The sequence below is a fragment of the Schistocerca cancellata genome, chromosome 2 (genome assembly GCF_023864275.1).
Source record: "Schistocerca cancellata isolate TAMUIC-IGC-003103 chromosome 2, iqSchCanc2.1, whole genome shotgun sequence".
Lineage (NCBI taxonomy): Eukaryota > Metazoa > Arthropoda > Insecta > Orthoptera > Acrididae > Schistocerca > Schistocerca cancellata.
In genome coordinates, this window is record NC_064627.1 from 844,819,144 (window position 1) to 844,831,818 (window position 12,675).

Genomic DNA, 12,675 nt, shown 5'->3' on the forward strand with positions numbered 1-12,675 from the left:
GTTCCACTCCCAGACAGAACAAGGGAAAAATGACTGCATATATGCCTCTGTACGAGCCCTAATCTCTCTTATCTTTGTGATCTTTCCGCGAAATATAAGTTGGCGGCAGTAAAATTGCACTGCAGTCAGCCTCAAATGCTGGTTCTCTAAATTTCCTCAGTAGCGATTCACGAAAAGAACGCCTCCTTTCCTCCAGAGACTCCCACCCGAGTTCCTGTAGCATTTCCGTAACACTCGCGTGATGATAAAACCTACCAATAACAAATCTAGCAGCCTGCCTCTGAATTGCTTCTATGTCCTCCCACAATCCGACCTGATAGGGACACCAAACGCTCGAGCAGTACTCAAGAATAGGTCGTATTAGTATTTTATAAGCGGTCTCCTTTACAGATGAACCACATCTTCCCAAAAATCTGCCAATGAACCGAAAACGACTATCCGCCTTCCTCACAACTGCCAACGTGCTTGTCCCACTTCATATCGCTCTGCAATGTTACGCCCAAATATTTCATCGAAGTGACTGTATCAAGTGCCACACTACTAATGGAGTATTCAAACATTACGGGATTCTTTTACCTATTCATCTGCATTAATTTACATTTATCTATATTTAGAGTTAGCTGCCATTCTTTACACCAATCACAAATCCTGTCCAGGTCATCTTGTATCCTCCTACAGTCACTCAACGACGACACCTTCCCGTACACCACAGCATCATCAGCAAACCGCCGCACATTGCTATTCACCTTATCCAAAAGATCATTTATGTAGATAGAAAATAACAGCGGACAACCACACTTCCCTGGGACACTCCGATGAACATTCACCATCGAGGACAACGTACTGGGTTCTATTACTTAAGAAGCCTTCGAGCCACTCAAATATTTGGGAACCAATCCCATATGCTCGTATCTTCGTTAGGAGTCTGCAGAGGGGCACCGAATCAAACGCTTTCCCAGAGTCAAGGAATATGGCATCCGTCTGATACCCTTCACCCATGGTTCGCAAGATATCATGTGAAAAAAGGGCGAGTTGCGTTTCGCAGGAGCGATGCTTTCTTAAGCCGTGCTGATGCATGGACAGTAACTTCTCTGTCTCAAGGAAGTTCATTATATTCCAACTGAGAATATGTTCGAGAATCCTGCAACAAACCGATGTTAAGGATATTGGTCTGTAATTTTGAGGATCCGTCCTTCTACCCTTCTTATATACAGGCGTCACCTGCGCTTTTTTCCAGTCGCTCGAGACTTTACGTTGGGCAAGAGATTCGCGATAAATGCAAGCTAAGTAAGGAGCCAATGCAGTAGAGTACTCTCTGTAAAACCGAATGGGAATCCCATCAGGACCTGGCGATTTATTTATTTCAAACCCATTCAGCTGCTTCACAACCCCAGGGATGTCTATCACTATGTTCTCCATACGGGAATCTGTACGAGACTCAAACGGCGGTATGTTTGTCGATCCTCCTGCGTGAAAGATTTCTCAAATGCTAAATTTAAAATTTCAGCTTTCGTTTTGCTGTCTTCCGTTGCCAGGCCAGACTGTTCAGTGAGTGACTGGATGGAAGCCTTCAACCCGCTTACCGATTTTACGTAAGACCGGAATTTCCTTGGGTTTTCAGCAAGATCTTTTGCTAAGGTATGACGGTGGTAGTGGTTGTATGCTTCGCGCATCGCTCTTTTTACAGCTGCACGAATCTCTACTAACTTTTGCCTGTCCTCATTCTCCCGATCATTCTTGTACCGCGAGTGCAACTGTCTTTGCTTCCTGAGAATTCTCCGAATTGCGCTGTTAAACCACGGTGGGTCTTTTCCGTCCGTAACCCACTTTTTCGGCAGATACTTGACCAATGCGTGACTTACAATGTGTTTAAAATTTGCCCATAATTCTACCCCGTCCATCGTACCGGAAGTAAATGAAGTCGATTCATTTACTAATGATGCTAATAACTGCTTATCTGCTCTTTCTAGTAAGAATACTCTCCTAGCCTTCTTGACCGACTTTTTAATTTTCGTAACCATAGTCGTAATGACAACATCATGATCACTAATCCCTGTCTCAACACTGACCCCGTCGGTTAGGTCTCGTCTGTTCGTGGCTACCAGATCTAAAATACACTCCTGGAAATGGAAAAAAGAACACATTGACACCGGTGTGTCAGACCCACCATACTTGCTCCGGACACTGCGAGAGGGCTGTACAAGCAATGATCACACGCACGGCACAGCGGACACACCAGGAACCGCGGTGTTGGCCGTCGAATGGCGCTAGCTGCGCAGCATTTGTGCACCGCCGCCGTCAGTGTCAGCCAGTTTGCCGTGGCATACGGAGCTCCATCGCAGTCTTTAACACTGGTAGCATGCCGCGACAGCGTGGACGTGAACCGTATGTGCAGTTGACGGACTTTGAGCGAGGGCGTATAGTGGGCATGCGGGAGGCCGGGTGGACGTACCGCCGAATTGCTCAACACGTGGGGCGTGAGGTCTCCACAGTACATCGATGTTGTCGCCAGTGGTCGGCGGAAGGTGCACGTGCCCGTCGACCTGGGACCGGACCGCAGCGACGCACTGATGCGCGCCAAGACCGTAGGATCCTACGCAGTGCCGTAGGGGACCGCACCGCCACTTCCCAGCAAATTAGGGACACTGTTGCTCCTGGGGTATCGGCGAGGACCATTCGCAACCGTCTCCATGAAGCTGGGCTACGGTCCCGCACACCGTTAGGCCGTCTTCCGCTCACGCCCCCACATCGTGCAGCCCGCCTCCAGTGGTGTCGCGACAGGCGTGAATGGAGGGACGAATGGAGACGTGTCGTCTTCAGCGATGAGAGTCGCTTCTGCCTTGGTGCCAATGATGGTCGTATGCGTGTTTGGCGCCGTGCAGGTGAGCGCCACAATCAGGACTGCGTACGACCGAGGCACACAGGGCCAACACCCGGCATCATGGTGTGGGGAGCGATCTCCTACACTGGCCGTACACCACTGGTGATCGTCAAGGGGACACTGAATAGTGCACGGTACATCCAAACCGTCATCGAACCCATCGTTCTACCATTCCTAGACCGGCAAGGGAACTTGCTGTTCCAACAGGACAATGCACGTCCGCATGTATCCCGTGCCACCCAACGTGCTCTAGAAGGTGTAAGTCAACTACCCTGGCCAGCTAGATCTCCGGATCTGTCCCCCATTGAGCATGTTTGGGACTGGATGAAGCGTCGTCTCACGCGGTCTGCACGTCCAGCACGAACGCTGGTCCAACTGAGGCGCCAGGTGGAAATGGCATGGCAAGCCGTTCCACAGGACTACATCCAGCATCTCTACGATCGTCTCCATGGGAGAATAGCAGCCTGCATTGCTGCGAAAGGTGGATATACACTGTACTAGTGCCGACATTGTGCATGCTCTGTTGCCTGTGTCTATGTGCCTGTGGTTCTGTCAGTGTGATCATGTGATGTATCTGACCCCAGGAATGTGTTAATAAAGTTTCCCCTTCCTGGGACAATGAATTCACGGTGTTCTTATTTCAATTTCCAGGAGTGTATTTCCATTACGCGTTGGGTGTCGATTTAGCTGCTCAAGTCAGTTTTCGGATAATGTGTTCAAAAGTAATTCACACGACGGCTTATCTGTACCACCTGTAATGAATCCATAGACATCCCAGTCTATACTAGGTAGGTTGAAGTCGCTTCCGACTAATATATAATGATTCGGGTACTTCTGCGATACAGAGTGTAGACTCCCTTTGAATGATTCTAGAACTGTCACGATGGAACCTGGTGGCCGATAATAACACCCAACAATTAACTTTATTTCCCTTAGCCCTGTTAAACGTGTCCAGATAACTTCACAATCACAATCTACTTAGTAGACACAATATTTTTGTCAACTGCGATGAAGACACCACCTCTTACAGTGTCCAATCTGTCTTTCCGATACACGTTTGAAGAGAGGCGAAATGGTGACTCGTCGGACGACACTAGACACCTGCCGTTAGCTGCCGTCCAGTTTCTGTATCGTTCGGCCCGCTGGAGACGTGCAGGTTTTCGTACCGTTGTGAGAAATGCCGCTTTGCGAAGTACCCGACGCCTAGTGTCCATTTATTGCAGTTACCTTCTCAGTGACCGCTTTTACTGACAGCAGCGGTTCCTGTCGGCTTTGAAATCGTCTGTCATTGACGAAGCGTGACATTAGGCTGTGGTCCCAGATGGTCACGATCTTGTAACAGCCGCTGTTCTTACGCTGTCTAACTCATGTTCTTACGCTGGCTGCGAGTGAAACGCCATTGATTGTAGATAAAGTAGACATTCTGCGTTGATACGAGAACAAATCGGGGACCTTCACTCACGGTGTGGCCTTGGGGACGTACAGTCACGGCAGCGCCTTTCTGGGACCCCGTCACCATCCCACTGTTCTCATTCCGTACGGCCGGCCGCGGTGGCCCAGCGGTTCTAGGCGCTTCAGTCCGGAACCGCGCGACTGCTACGGTCGCAGGTTCGAATCCTGCCTCGGGCATGGATGTGTGTGATGTCCTTAGGTTAGTTAGGTTTAAGTAGTTCTAAGTTCTAGGGGACTAATGACCTCAGATGTTAAGTCCCATAGTGCTCAGAGCCATTCCGTGCGACCAACTTGCACATACATACCACGTCACTGTCAGGAGTGACTTCGGTGGTTAATGGTCGCGTCACGGCCACCCACCATTTCTGCACCATTTACACCTCTCCAAAGCGATTAGTAAGCTCTTTTAAGGGGTGACTGTTCGTTTTCCTTTGAGTTTATAAAGATGAAATTTCGACCGTTAAATCGAAAAGGTGGGAAGAATCGTTTGAGACACGTTAAGATTGGAGTACTTACTGCTCAGTTTGTTCTCGAGGCGTGGCATTTTCTCAAACTGGCGAAAAGACTTACCAGTAACATTGACTGATTTAGAACCTTGTAGCCCACACCCTGACACATATCCGCACACACGTGGCTTCAGGTCCCAATTGCTTTTTGAGATCACAACCTAACCACGAAATCACACCCACCTCCTTCGTTTTCATTGTTGGCGCCATACATGACGGCAGGTCACGTTCTCCAAGCATACGGCAAACGCAAACCCTACCGTCGGATTGCCACAGGATACAGGGCGGTCCTTCGCTCCAAATCCCTCGTCTCAAATCATCCACTGTGCAGCAGCATCACTCTTTACAACACCTCAGATGTCGCCTACCATTGACTACAGGTACGTGTGGAGGCGCGCGACTATTGTACCCCTCTCTTTCCAACTCCCCACTTGGAGTCGTTAAACTTGCTCGACTGCTGGCAACGATTTGTAACTCACAAGTGATCAACCCAGCCATTTTAATGGGTCTCTTCACAACAATGTCCACACTGCTGAACAGTTCCTGTCAGAATGGCTATATTTGATTTGTCTGTGATTCTTCCTTTGCACTTTCATTTTACGATTACGTCACCAACAGTCGACTTGGATAACTTTACAGGAGCTGAAATGTCCTTGACGGATTTATTACTCAGGTGACACGTTCGAAGGACTTGATCTCTGGTGGCAAAGCTACTCTGCTGCTGCTTCTCTACTGGCAACAAAGTGCTCACAGCCTCCTTTCATACTAGCCGGCCCACCTTTCGTTAAATTGAATGATATGTTCCGCATCACGAGGGTTGCCCGGAAAGTAATGCATCATTTTTTTTTCTCAACTAAGCATTGCTACGAATGCGAAACGTTACGTGTTATTTGCCGGCGGGGTCAGGGATTTTCTCGGCCTCGTGATGACTGGGTGTTGTGTGATGTCCTTAGGTTAGTTAGGTTTAAGTAGTTCTAAGTTCTAGGGGACTGATGACCATAGATGTTAAGTCCCATAGTGCTCAGAGCCATTTGAACCATTTATTATTCGAAGCCTCGTGAGTGAGTGTGCCAAGTTTCCGTCACTTCCGACAGATAGCGCAGCACCAGGACAGTTTCAAAATGGCGTCTGTGGGTGATGTACGTTACAAGTGACGTGCCGTCATTGATTTTCTCGCTGCAGAGCAAGAAACTGTGGGGAATATTCACAAACGCCTGGCAAAGTCTATGGAGCATCTGCTGTCGACAGAAATGCAGTTAGTCACTCGGCACAGAAGGTGAGGTCATCAGAAGGCGGTTAGGCGGAGCTCCACGATTTGCAGCAGTCGGGAATGCCATCGACGGCTGTCACCTGACATGTCGCAGCGAGCTGATGTTTGCATTCGCGAGGGCAGGCACATTACGACTCGGCAGTTGGCGCTGCATCTGTCTGTCAATCATCAACGGAAGTGCACACAGTGAAGCACTACCTCCGCCACTAGGACAAGGATTCGTACCGACGGGGCATAAAAAAGTGGTTCAAATGGCTCTGAGCACTATGGGACTTAACATCTGAGGTCATCAGTCCCCTAGAACTTAGAACTACTTAAACCTAACATCCATGCCCGAGGCAGGATTCGAACCTGCGACCGTAGCGGTCGCTCGGTTCCAGACTGTAGCGCCTAGAACCACACGGCCACTCCGGCCGGCGACGGGGCATACACACCCATGTTTCGCCCTGGAGGAAGGCCAGAGAAAAGGGTGGAGATTACGTGGAATAATAGGGTGTGTACATAGAACACCCTTCTTTCGTGTGTGTGTCCTCATGTTCAATAAAGAATTGTTGAAGCAAAAGAAATGTGGAGCATTATTTTCTGTGGAACACTCTTACACATATATTGGCACTCTTTTGATCAGCTAGTGTATGTTCGTATGTTTAATAACGCGTTTGTGTTTGGCTCGTTTTATAGAACTTGATAATGAGATAATGTACACACGAATCATGATGTTTTGCATAACTCGCTCATTTTGTACAACAGACGCTTAGTAATCTCTACAGTAAGAACAGATTTTGCAGCAATGATGTCACTACGGTATGTGTTACGCTATATGAAATCTTGGTTTTCAAGCCGCGTCACTTAGAACAAAACATCTGAGCTTTCGAAAACCGACTTCGCTGTTGACATCACGAGTAAAAGCCGACCGAGTGCTGTAACAGTACAGTACAGGCCACGTGACGCCGCGTTCCACATCAACGCTCCCGTCTTCCTTCCACTGGAACACCGATCCACTCGCGGCCGACAATATTTTAGCCTTTACCTGACATCCGTGCTGCAGACAGGGTGTCGGTCACTTTAGAGTAGACTTGGCCACTGTTTCTATGTTTCGATAAAGTGTATCGATACGTGGAACTGTTTCAGTGTTTCGGAACGGCTGTGGTTCACTGTTTCGAAAAAGCGGTGTTTCATTCCGCCCTTGTCTCGATCTCGAGCCAGACACAGAAACTGTATCGTTGTTTCAAAATAAGGCTGTTTCAGTCCACCTGTGCCTGGAACGGACTGATTGTATCGAAACAGTGATGTTTCATTCCGCTCTGTGTCGGACGAGATTCGGGCTCGGCACAGGTACTGAAACACAACATACCACTTCGTGAAACACTTTCAAGAGTGTCGAAATCTTTTTGACAAGCAATAGCATGAAGCTTAAGATATCCAAAAATAAAGCTTCGTTTCTAGCTGACTGTCCTATTCCGAAATGGCGTAACATCTGCTTTATAAACACTAACCAAACAATAAAACAACGCATACTATTCACATTCAAAATAATAAATATGTGAAAATCATTCAGTTAAATTACACTTTTTTATAACATATTCTTCTCTGTTCATGTACTGTAATCATATTAAGAAACGCAAGTAAGCCTACAACATTTTGAATAAAAGAGGCGTAGAGTGACAGTTATTAGACATATACATAAATTTGATGTAGGTATAATTGCAAGCATCTGTTTGACATATCACTGATAGTGTAATGGTGAACGGGAAGGACTAGGAAGCATGGTGAATGTATAGTAACGGTTCGAAACACCTTGAAAGACAAAAGTTTTTTGTTATATTTTGTCATTTATTCGAATTATTTGTGAGTCTATAGTGACTGTGCCTATTATCCTCAATGATTCCCTTTGTGTGCATGGAAATAAGCAGGATGGGTATATTACCCATACTAACGGAATGTGGGAACCCCAGTAGCATATCCGTTGTTTCTGCAGTTTGCTCCCACCTCCAGTTCCGTTCGTGGCGGTTCTTCTGTCTTCAGCTATGGCTGTCCTCAGCCAATTGAAAAGTATGAAAGTCACACGACACGAAAGCAGTGCATTTGCTGCAGGAAATACGAAACTGCCAAGACGCCTAAGTGATAGTGTTGTGACGTAGCAAGAGCCACGCCACTCGGAGGTAGCCGAAAGGCACGCGATGTAATGCAGACGGGCGTGAAGTCTGAAACAGGATAACTATTGAATGGTAGCAAGAAAAGTACGTAGTTGCTTTATACTTAACTTTTATTCTCTGATGAATACAGCGTTCTTCTTGAGACATTTATACTATAACTCTCAAAGTAGGTAAGGCTAATGGCGCCTTGCTAGGTCGTAGTCATGTGCTTAGCTGAAGGCTATTCTAACTGTCTCTCGGCAAATGAGAGCAAGGCTTCGTCAGTGTAGTCGCTAGCAAAGTCGTCGTACAACTGGGGCGAGTGCTAGTCCGTCTTTCTAGACCTGCCATGTGGTGGCGCTAGGTCTGCAAGTACTGATGGCGGCGACACGCGGGTCCGACATGTACTAATGGACCGCGGCCGATTTAAGCTACCACCTAGCAAGTGTGGTGTCTGGCGGTGACACCACAGATAGTTTCATACTTTCTGCGATATGATTAGCGCTCTCGCACCTCATTTGTGTTTATGTGGACATACTTATACAGTAGACAGTCAGATTTCAAAACACAAATTGTTTCACTGTTTCGAAACAGCGTATCGAAACATTACATTGTACTGCTTCTTTTGTTTCGAAACAATTACGTGTTTCAGTTTGCCCATCTCTACTTTAGAGTTTACTTCAGAGAGAATTGACCTGAAAACGGAGTAGATTTTATTCTGTAATGTCACTGTGAAAGGCTGCGAGAACACACGTCAGGCTTAAGCTGTAGGCTACCAGGGTGCGTGCGTGTGACCGGAGAACTGTGTATCGCGCAGGGTGGCGGCCAACTACGTGATGGGGCGGGCGGCCATGGCTGCGGTGCCGTACATGACGCAGGAGCTGCGGGGCCGCCAGTTCGAGTACCAGGCAGCTCTCACTGGCAGGAGGGAGCGCGAGTTCCGCTGGAAGGAGTGCCTCAGCATCGTCACTAGACGGTGAGTGCCTTGCAACTACAACTATGTAAGTTTACTGCCTCTTGTATAAACAAGCATCCACCTGTAGATACCCAAAACCACAACATTCATGGCTTTACTTATCTTAGTCAACACCCAACCGCAGCAGCCATGTCTTCTCATAGATCCTTAGGAAGCTGGAGACAAACGCCATCTTCGGATTCTCAGTAGATGTAGATTCGGCAAGTCTAGGCATACCTTCATTGCTGGCACGTGCGTCAATCTGTTCGTTTCTAACTTAGTTCACGCCGAACTCTCGAGCCCGTCTCACAATCCACTTGTCTCTGGCTATGTTAATATTTTTTATCCCAACAAATTTTTGTTTCCTTTTGTATACGACCGATGTTGTTGCTGACCATCCGAAATTTGCTGAGGCAGTTGGGCAATGGCTGGAGAATGAAATTAAAAACTGTGAAGCCAATAGTGACGTCATTATCGACTCTGGTACTACTATAATTGGTACCCATCATGAAAGCTTATTTGAACAGAATGAACTTTCGGCCATAGATTACTTGTGACGCGAAACAATGACAACAATGTCAAAACTGCAAATCTAAGAAATCTCAGAACAGAGTAAAGAATTTTATGGCAAAAATAGATGTTCCAGGTGGATGGAAATGGCGTTTTCCAACAAGCAAACTCGATGTAATAGCGTAGCATGATTCCTCATTTACCGGGACTAAAAAGAGCTCGAATCAGGCATGAACTAAAACCTCTCGATGTATGGTCATTACTAATAACCGATGATTTTATTAACAAAAGTCTTCTTCACACTAATGAAAAATTAGGAAAAATGCGGGATCTGTGTAATACCAACCACTGTGATATGAACAATGTTAATATATTGTAATGAGAGCATTTTTGAGCTTCTAGTGTACACAGCTGTCATCAAACAACGAGGATATTCGATTTATGTATTCTGCTGATGGGACGTTACAGAAAATATTCAGAGCAGTAATGAATTATAACAGATTTCCTACTTTTTAATAGTTCTGAGATTTCACTATGCGATTGTAAGAGAAGAGACAAAAAAATGACGTTTTCTCCCCAATATCACAGCTATTCGACTCATTCATCTCCAGACGACAAGTGCTCGATGAACCGAGGAGAAAACGTTTGCATTGGTGCAATTCTTTTAGGATTCAAAAATTGGTGCAAATTCTGTGTGTCCAATAAACCTCAAAAGTGTGCTATAAAACTAATATGTCTAATTGACTCTAGGAAACATTATATCTATAATTTTGACGGCATGACCTGATCAGCCAAAACTTTAAAATTTAATAAGACGACTCAGCCAGTTTAAAGAATAGACTAACTACTACTCAAAACAAACAAACGTTACAGGTGATGATGAGTGGTTTTCGACAACACCACTTGTGAAATTTCGTAAAGGAAATGGATTGTTTTATATTCGTGCACTAAAATTCAAAACCAAGGGTACTAGAAAGGTAACATCATCAATACATGATTTTTCAAAATCAACGACCCTTGTTTCCAAAGCTCCAAAAATAAAAGAATAGTCACAATATTGGTATCACCCAAAAACTTAGATAAGGAACTAGGAAAAAAGGAAATTACTGCTTATTGCAACAATATAATACCAAGGAAAAATTAGACATCATAGATTAAAACGCACTACATATTTTATAGCGAGACACTCAGAGGTGGTCCATGCCTTATTTTCTCAGTGTACTATACATAAGCCGGTGTGAATTCTCACATTCTCTATGGGCTTTACAAAGAAAGTTAACTGATTTGCAGGAAAATTTCATGTTGGCTACAGCGAAATATTTGGTGAAACATTATATGCAACGAAAGCTCCCTGTACATCAAGTACCGAGGGATTTGAAGTCAGGTAGTATCTGCCAGTAACGATATTTCTCTTTCATAAAAGTAGCTAATACTTTTATTTGTATTTTTTTAAATTTTCTTTTCAGTCAAACCCTATAAAAGCAAATCAATAACAACACCGACGGAGAGGCTTCCTTCCGCCGTAGCCCTCTGTGGTTCACAACCCCACAGCAGTCCACCAACCCAACCGCCGCCCCACACCGACCCCAGGGTTATTGTGCGGTTCGCCCCCCCCCCCCCCCCCAATGGATCCCTCCACCCAGTGGACCGCCCTCCCGCCCCCGCTCGCTCCCCCCCCCCCCCCACCTGAGGAACGTCTCATACCAGACGAGTGTAACCCCAAATGTTTTCGTGATAGAGTAATTATTGTGTACGCATGCGTCGAGACAGTGTTTGCGCAGCAATCGCCGACGTACTGTAACTGAGGCGGAATACGGAGAACCAGCTCGCATTCGCCGAGGTGGATGGAAAACCGCCTTAAAAACCTTCCACAGGCTGGCTATCACACCAGACCATCGACACAAATCCTCTGCGCGGACTCGTGCTCGGGACCTGCACGATTTCCCACTCGGGAAGCAGCGCGTTGGACCGCGCAGCTAGCAGCGCGATCGCCAGCCGACATGTTGGAGTGTTATAGCCTGGTTTGTGGAAATTATCGTCACCCTGACGTTTAGGTTTTTATTTACTAATTGGATATTTAATATTTTTAAGTTATTATTACGTATGTTGATGATGTGTTAGAAGGTAAGAAAGTCGTGTTTAACAGTTCGCAAGTTGAATCATATTAATATTTCATTTTAATTATGACTCGGGATTTTACAAGGGCCTTTTTAATACTTTCTTACTATTTCCATTAAATGAATTCTTTCCCCATTAAAAACCATTTGTATTTTGTCATATAACTTCTAGCGTTGCTACTCTTAGAGACATTTTAAAAATGTACTGTTTATACATTCTGTAATTATTGATCCTGAACTGTGGAAACTCATCATTTCTTATTGTTGTTTTCGTTGCTGTTGTTTTGGTCTTTTGTCGAGAGACTTCTTCGCAGAAGCTGTCGACGCTAGGCCGCTCTGTGGGGCCTGTCGGTGTCTGTACGCTTCTACAACCGACATCCATGCGAAACTGCTTACTTTGTTCGGAGCTTCGCCTCCCTGTAGCGCATTTACCGCCTCGCCACACTTCCCTCCATTAGCAAACTGATGATTCCTTGTTGCTTCAGGATGTGCCCTGTCCACCAGACCTTCTTTTAGTCAAGTTTCACCTGAACTGCCTGTCGTCCGTGTTTCACATCTGTATAACGCTACACTCCAGAGAAATACCTCGTCAACAGACTTACATTCGAAGAACACCAATTTCTCTTTTCAGATTCGCTTTTCTTTCTATTACCAGTCTCCATTCTTCTTAGACCATAATCAGATATTTTTCTGCCTAAATGAAACACTCGTGTACAACTTTTAGTGTAGAATTTTCTGTCTAATTCTCTGATCATCGCTTAATTCGACTGCATGCCATTGCTTTCGCTTTACTTACATTCATCTTAAAACCTCTGTCTCCACCATTCAGTTACTCTTTAGAATACTTTAGCG

General features: G+C 45.8%; 1 protein-coding gene across 1 annotated transcript in view; it reads left to right on the plus strand.

The window, feature by feature from the left end:
• Positions 1 to 12,675, plus strand: part of LOC126162760 (neprilysin-2-like) — a 219,531-nt gene that overhangs the window by 113,768 nt on the left and 93,088 nt on the right. The window contains exon 8 of the mRNA XM_049919448.1: positions 9,059 to 9,217. Within this exon, the coding sequence (XP_049775405.1) occupies positions 9,059 to 9,217 (159 nt within the window). The remainder of the gene's footprint in view (positions 1 to 9,058; positions 9,218 to 12,675) is intronic.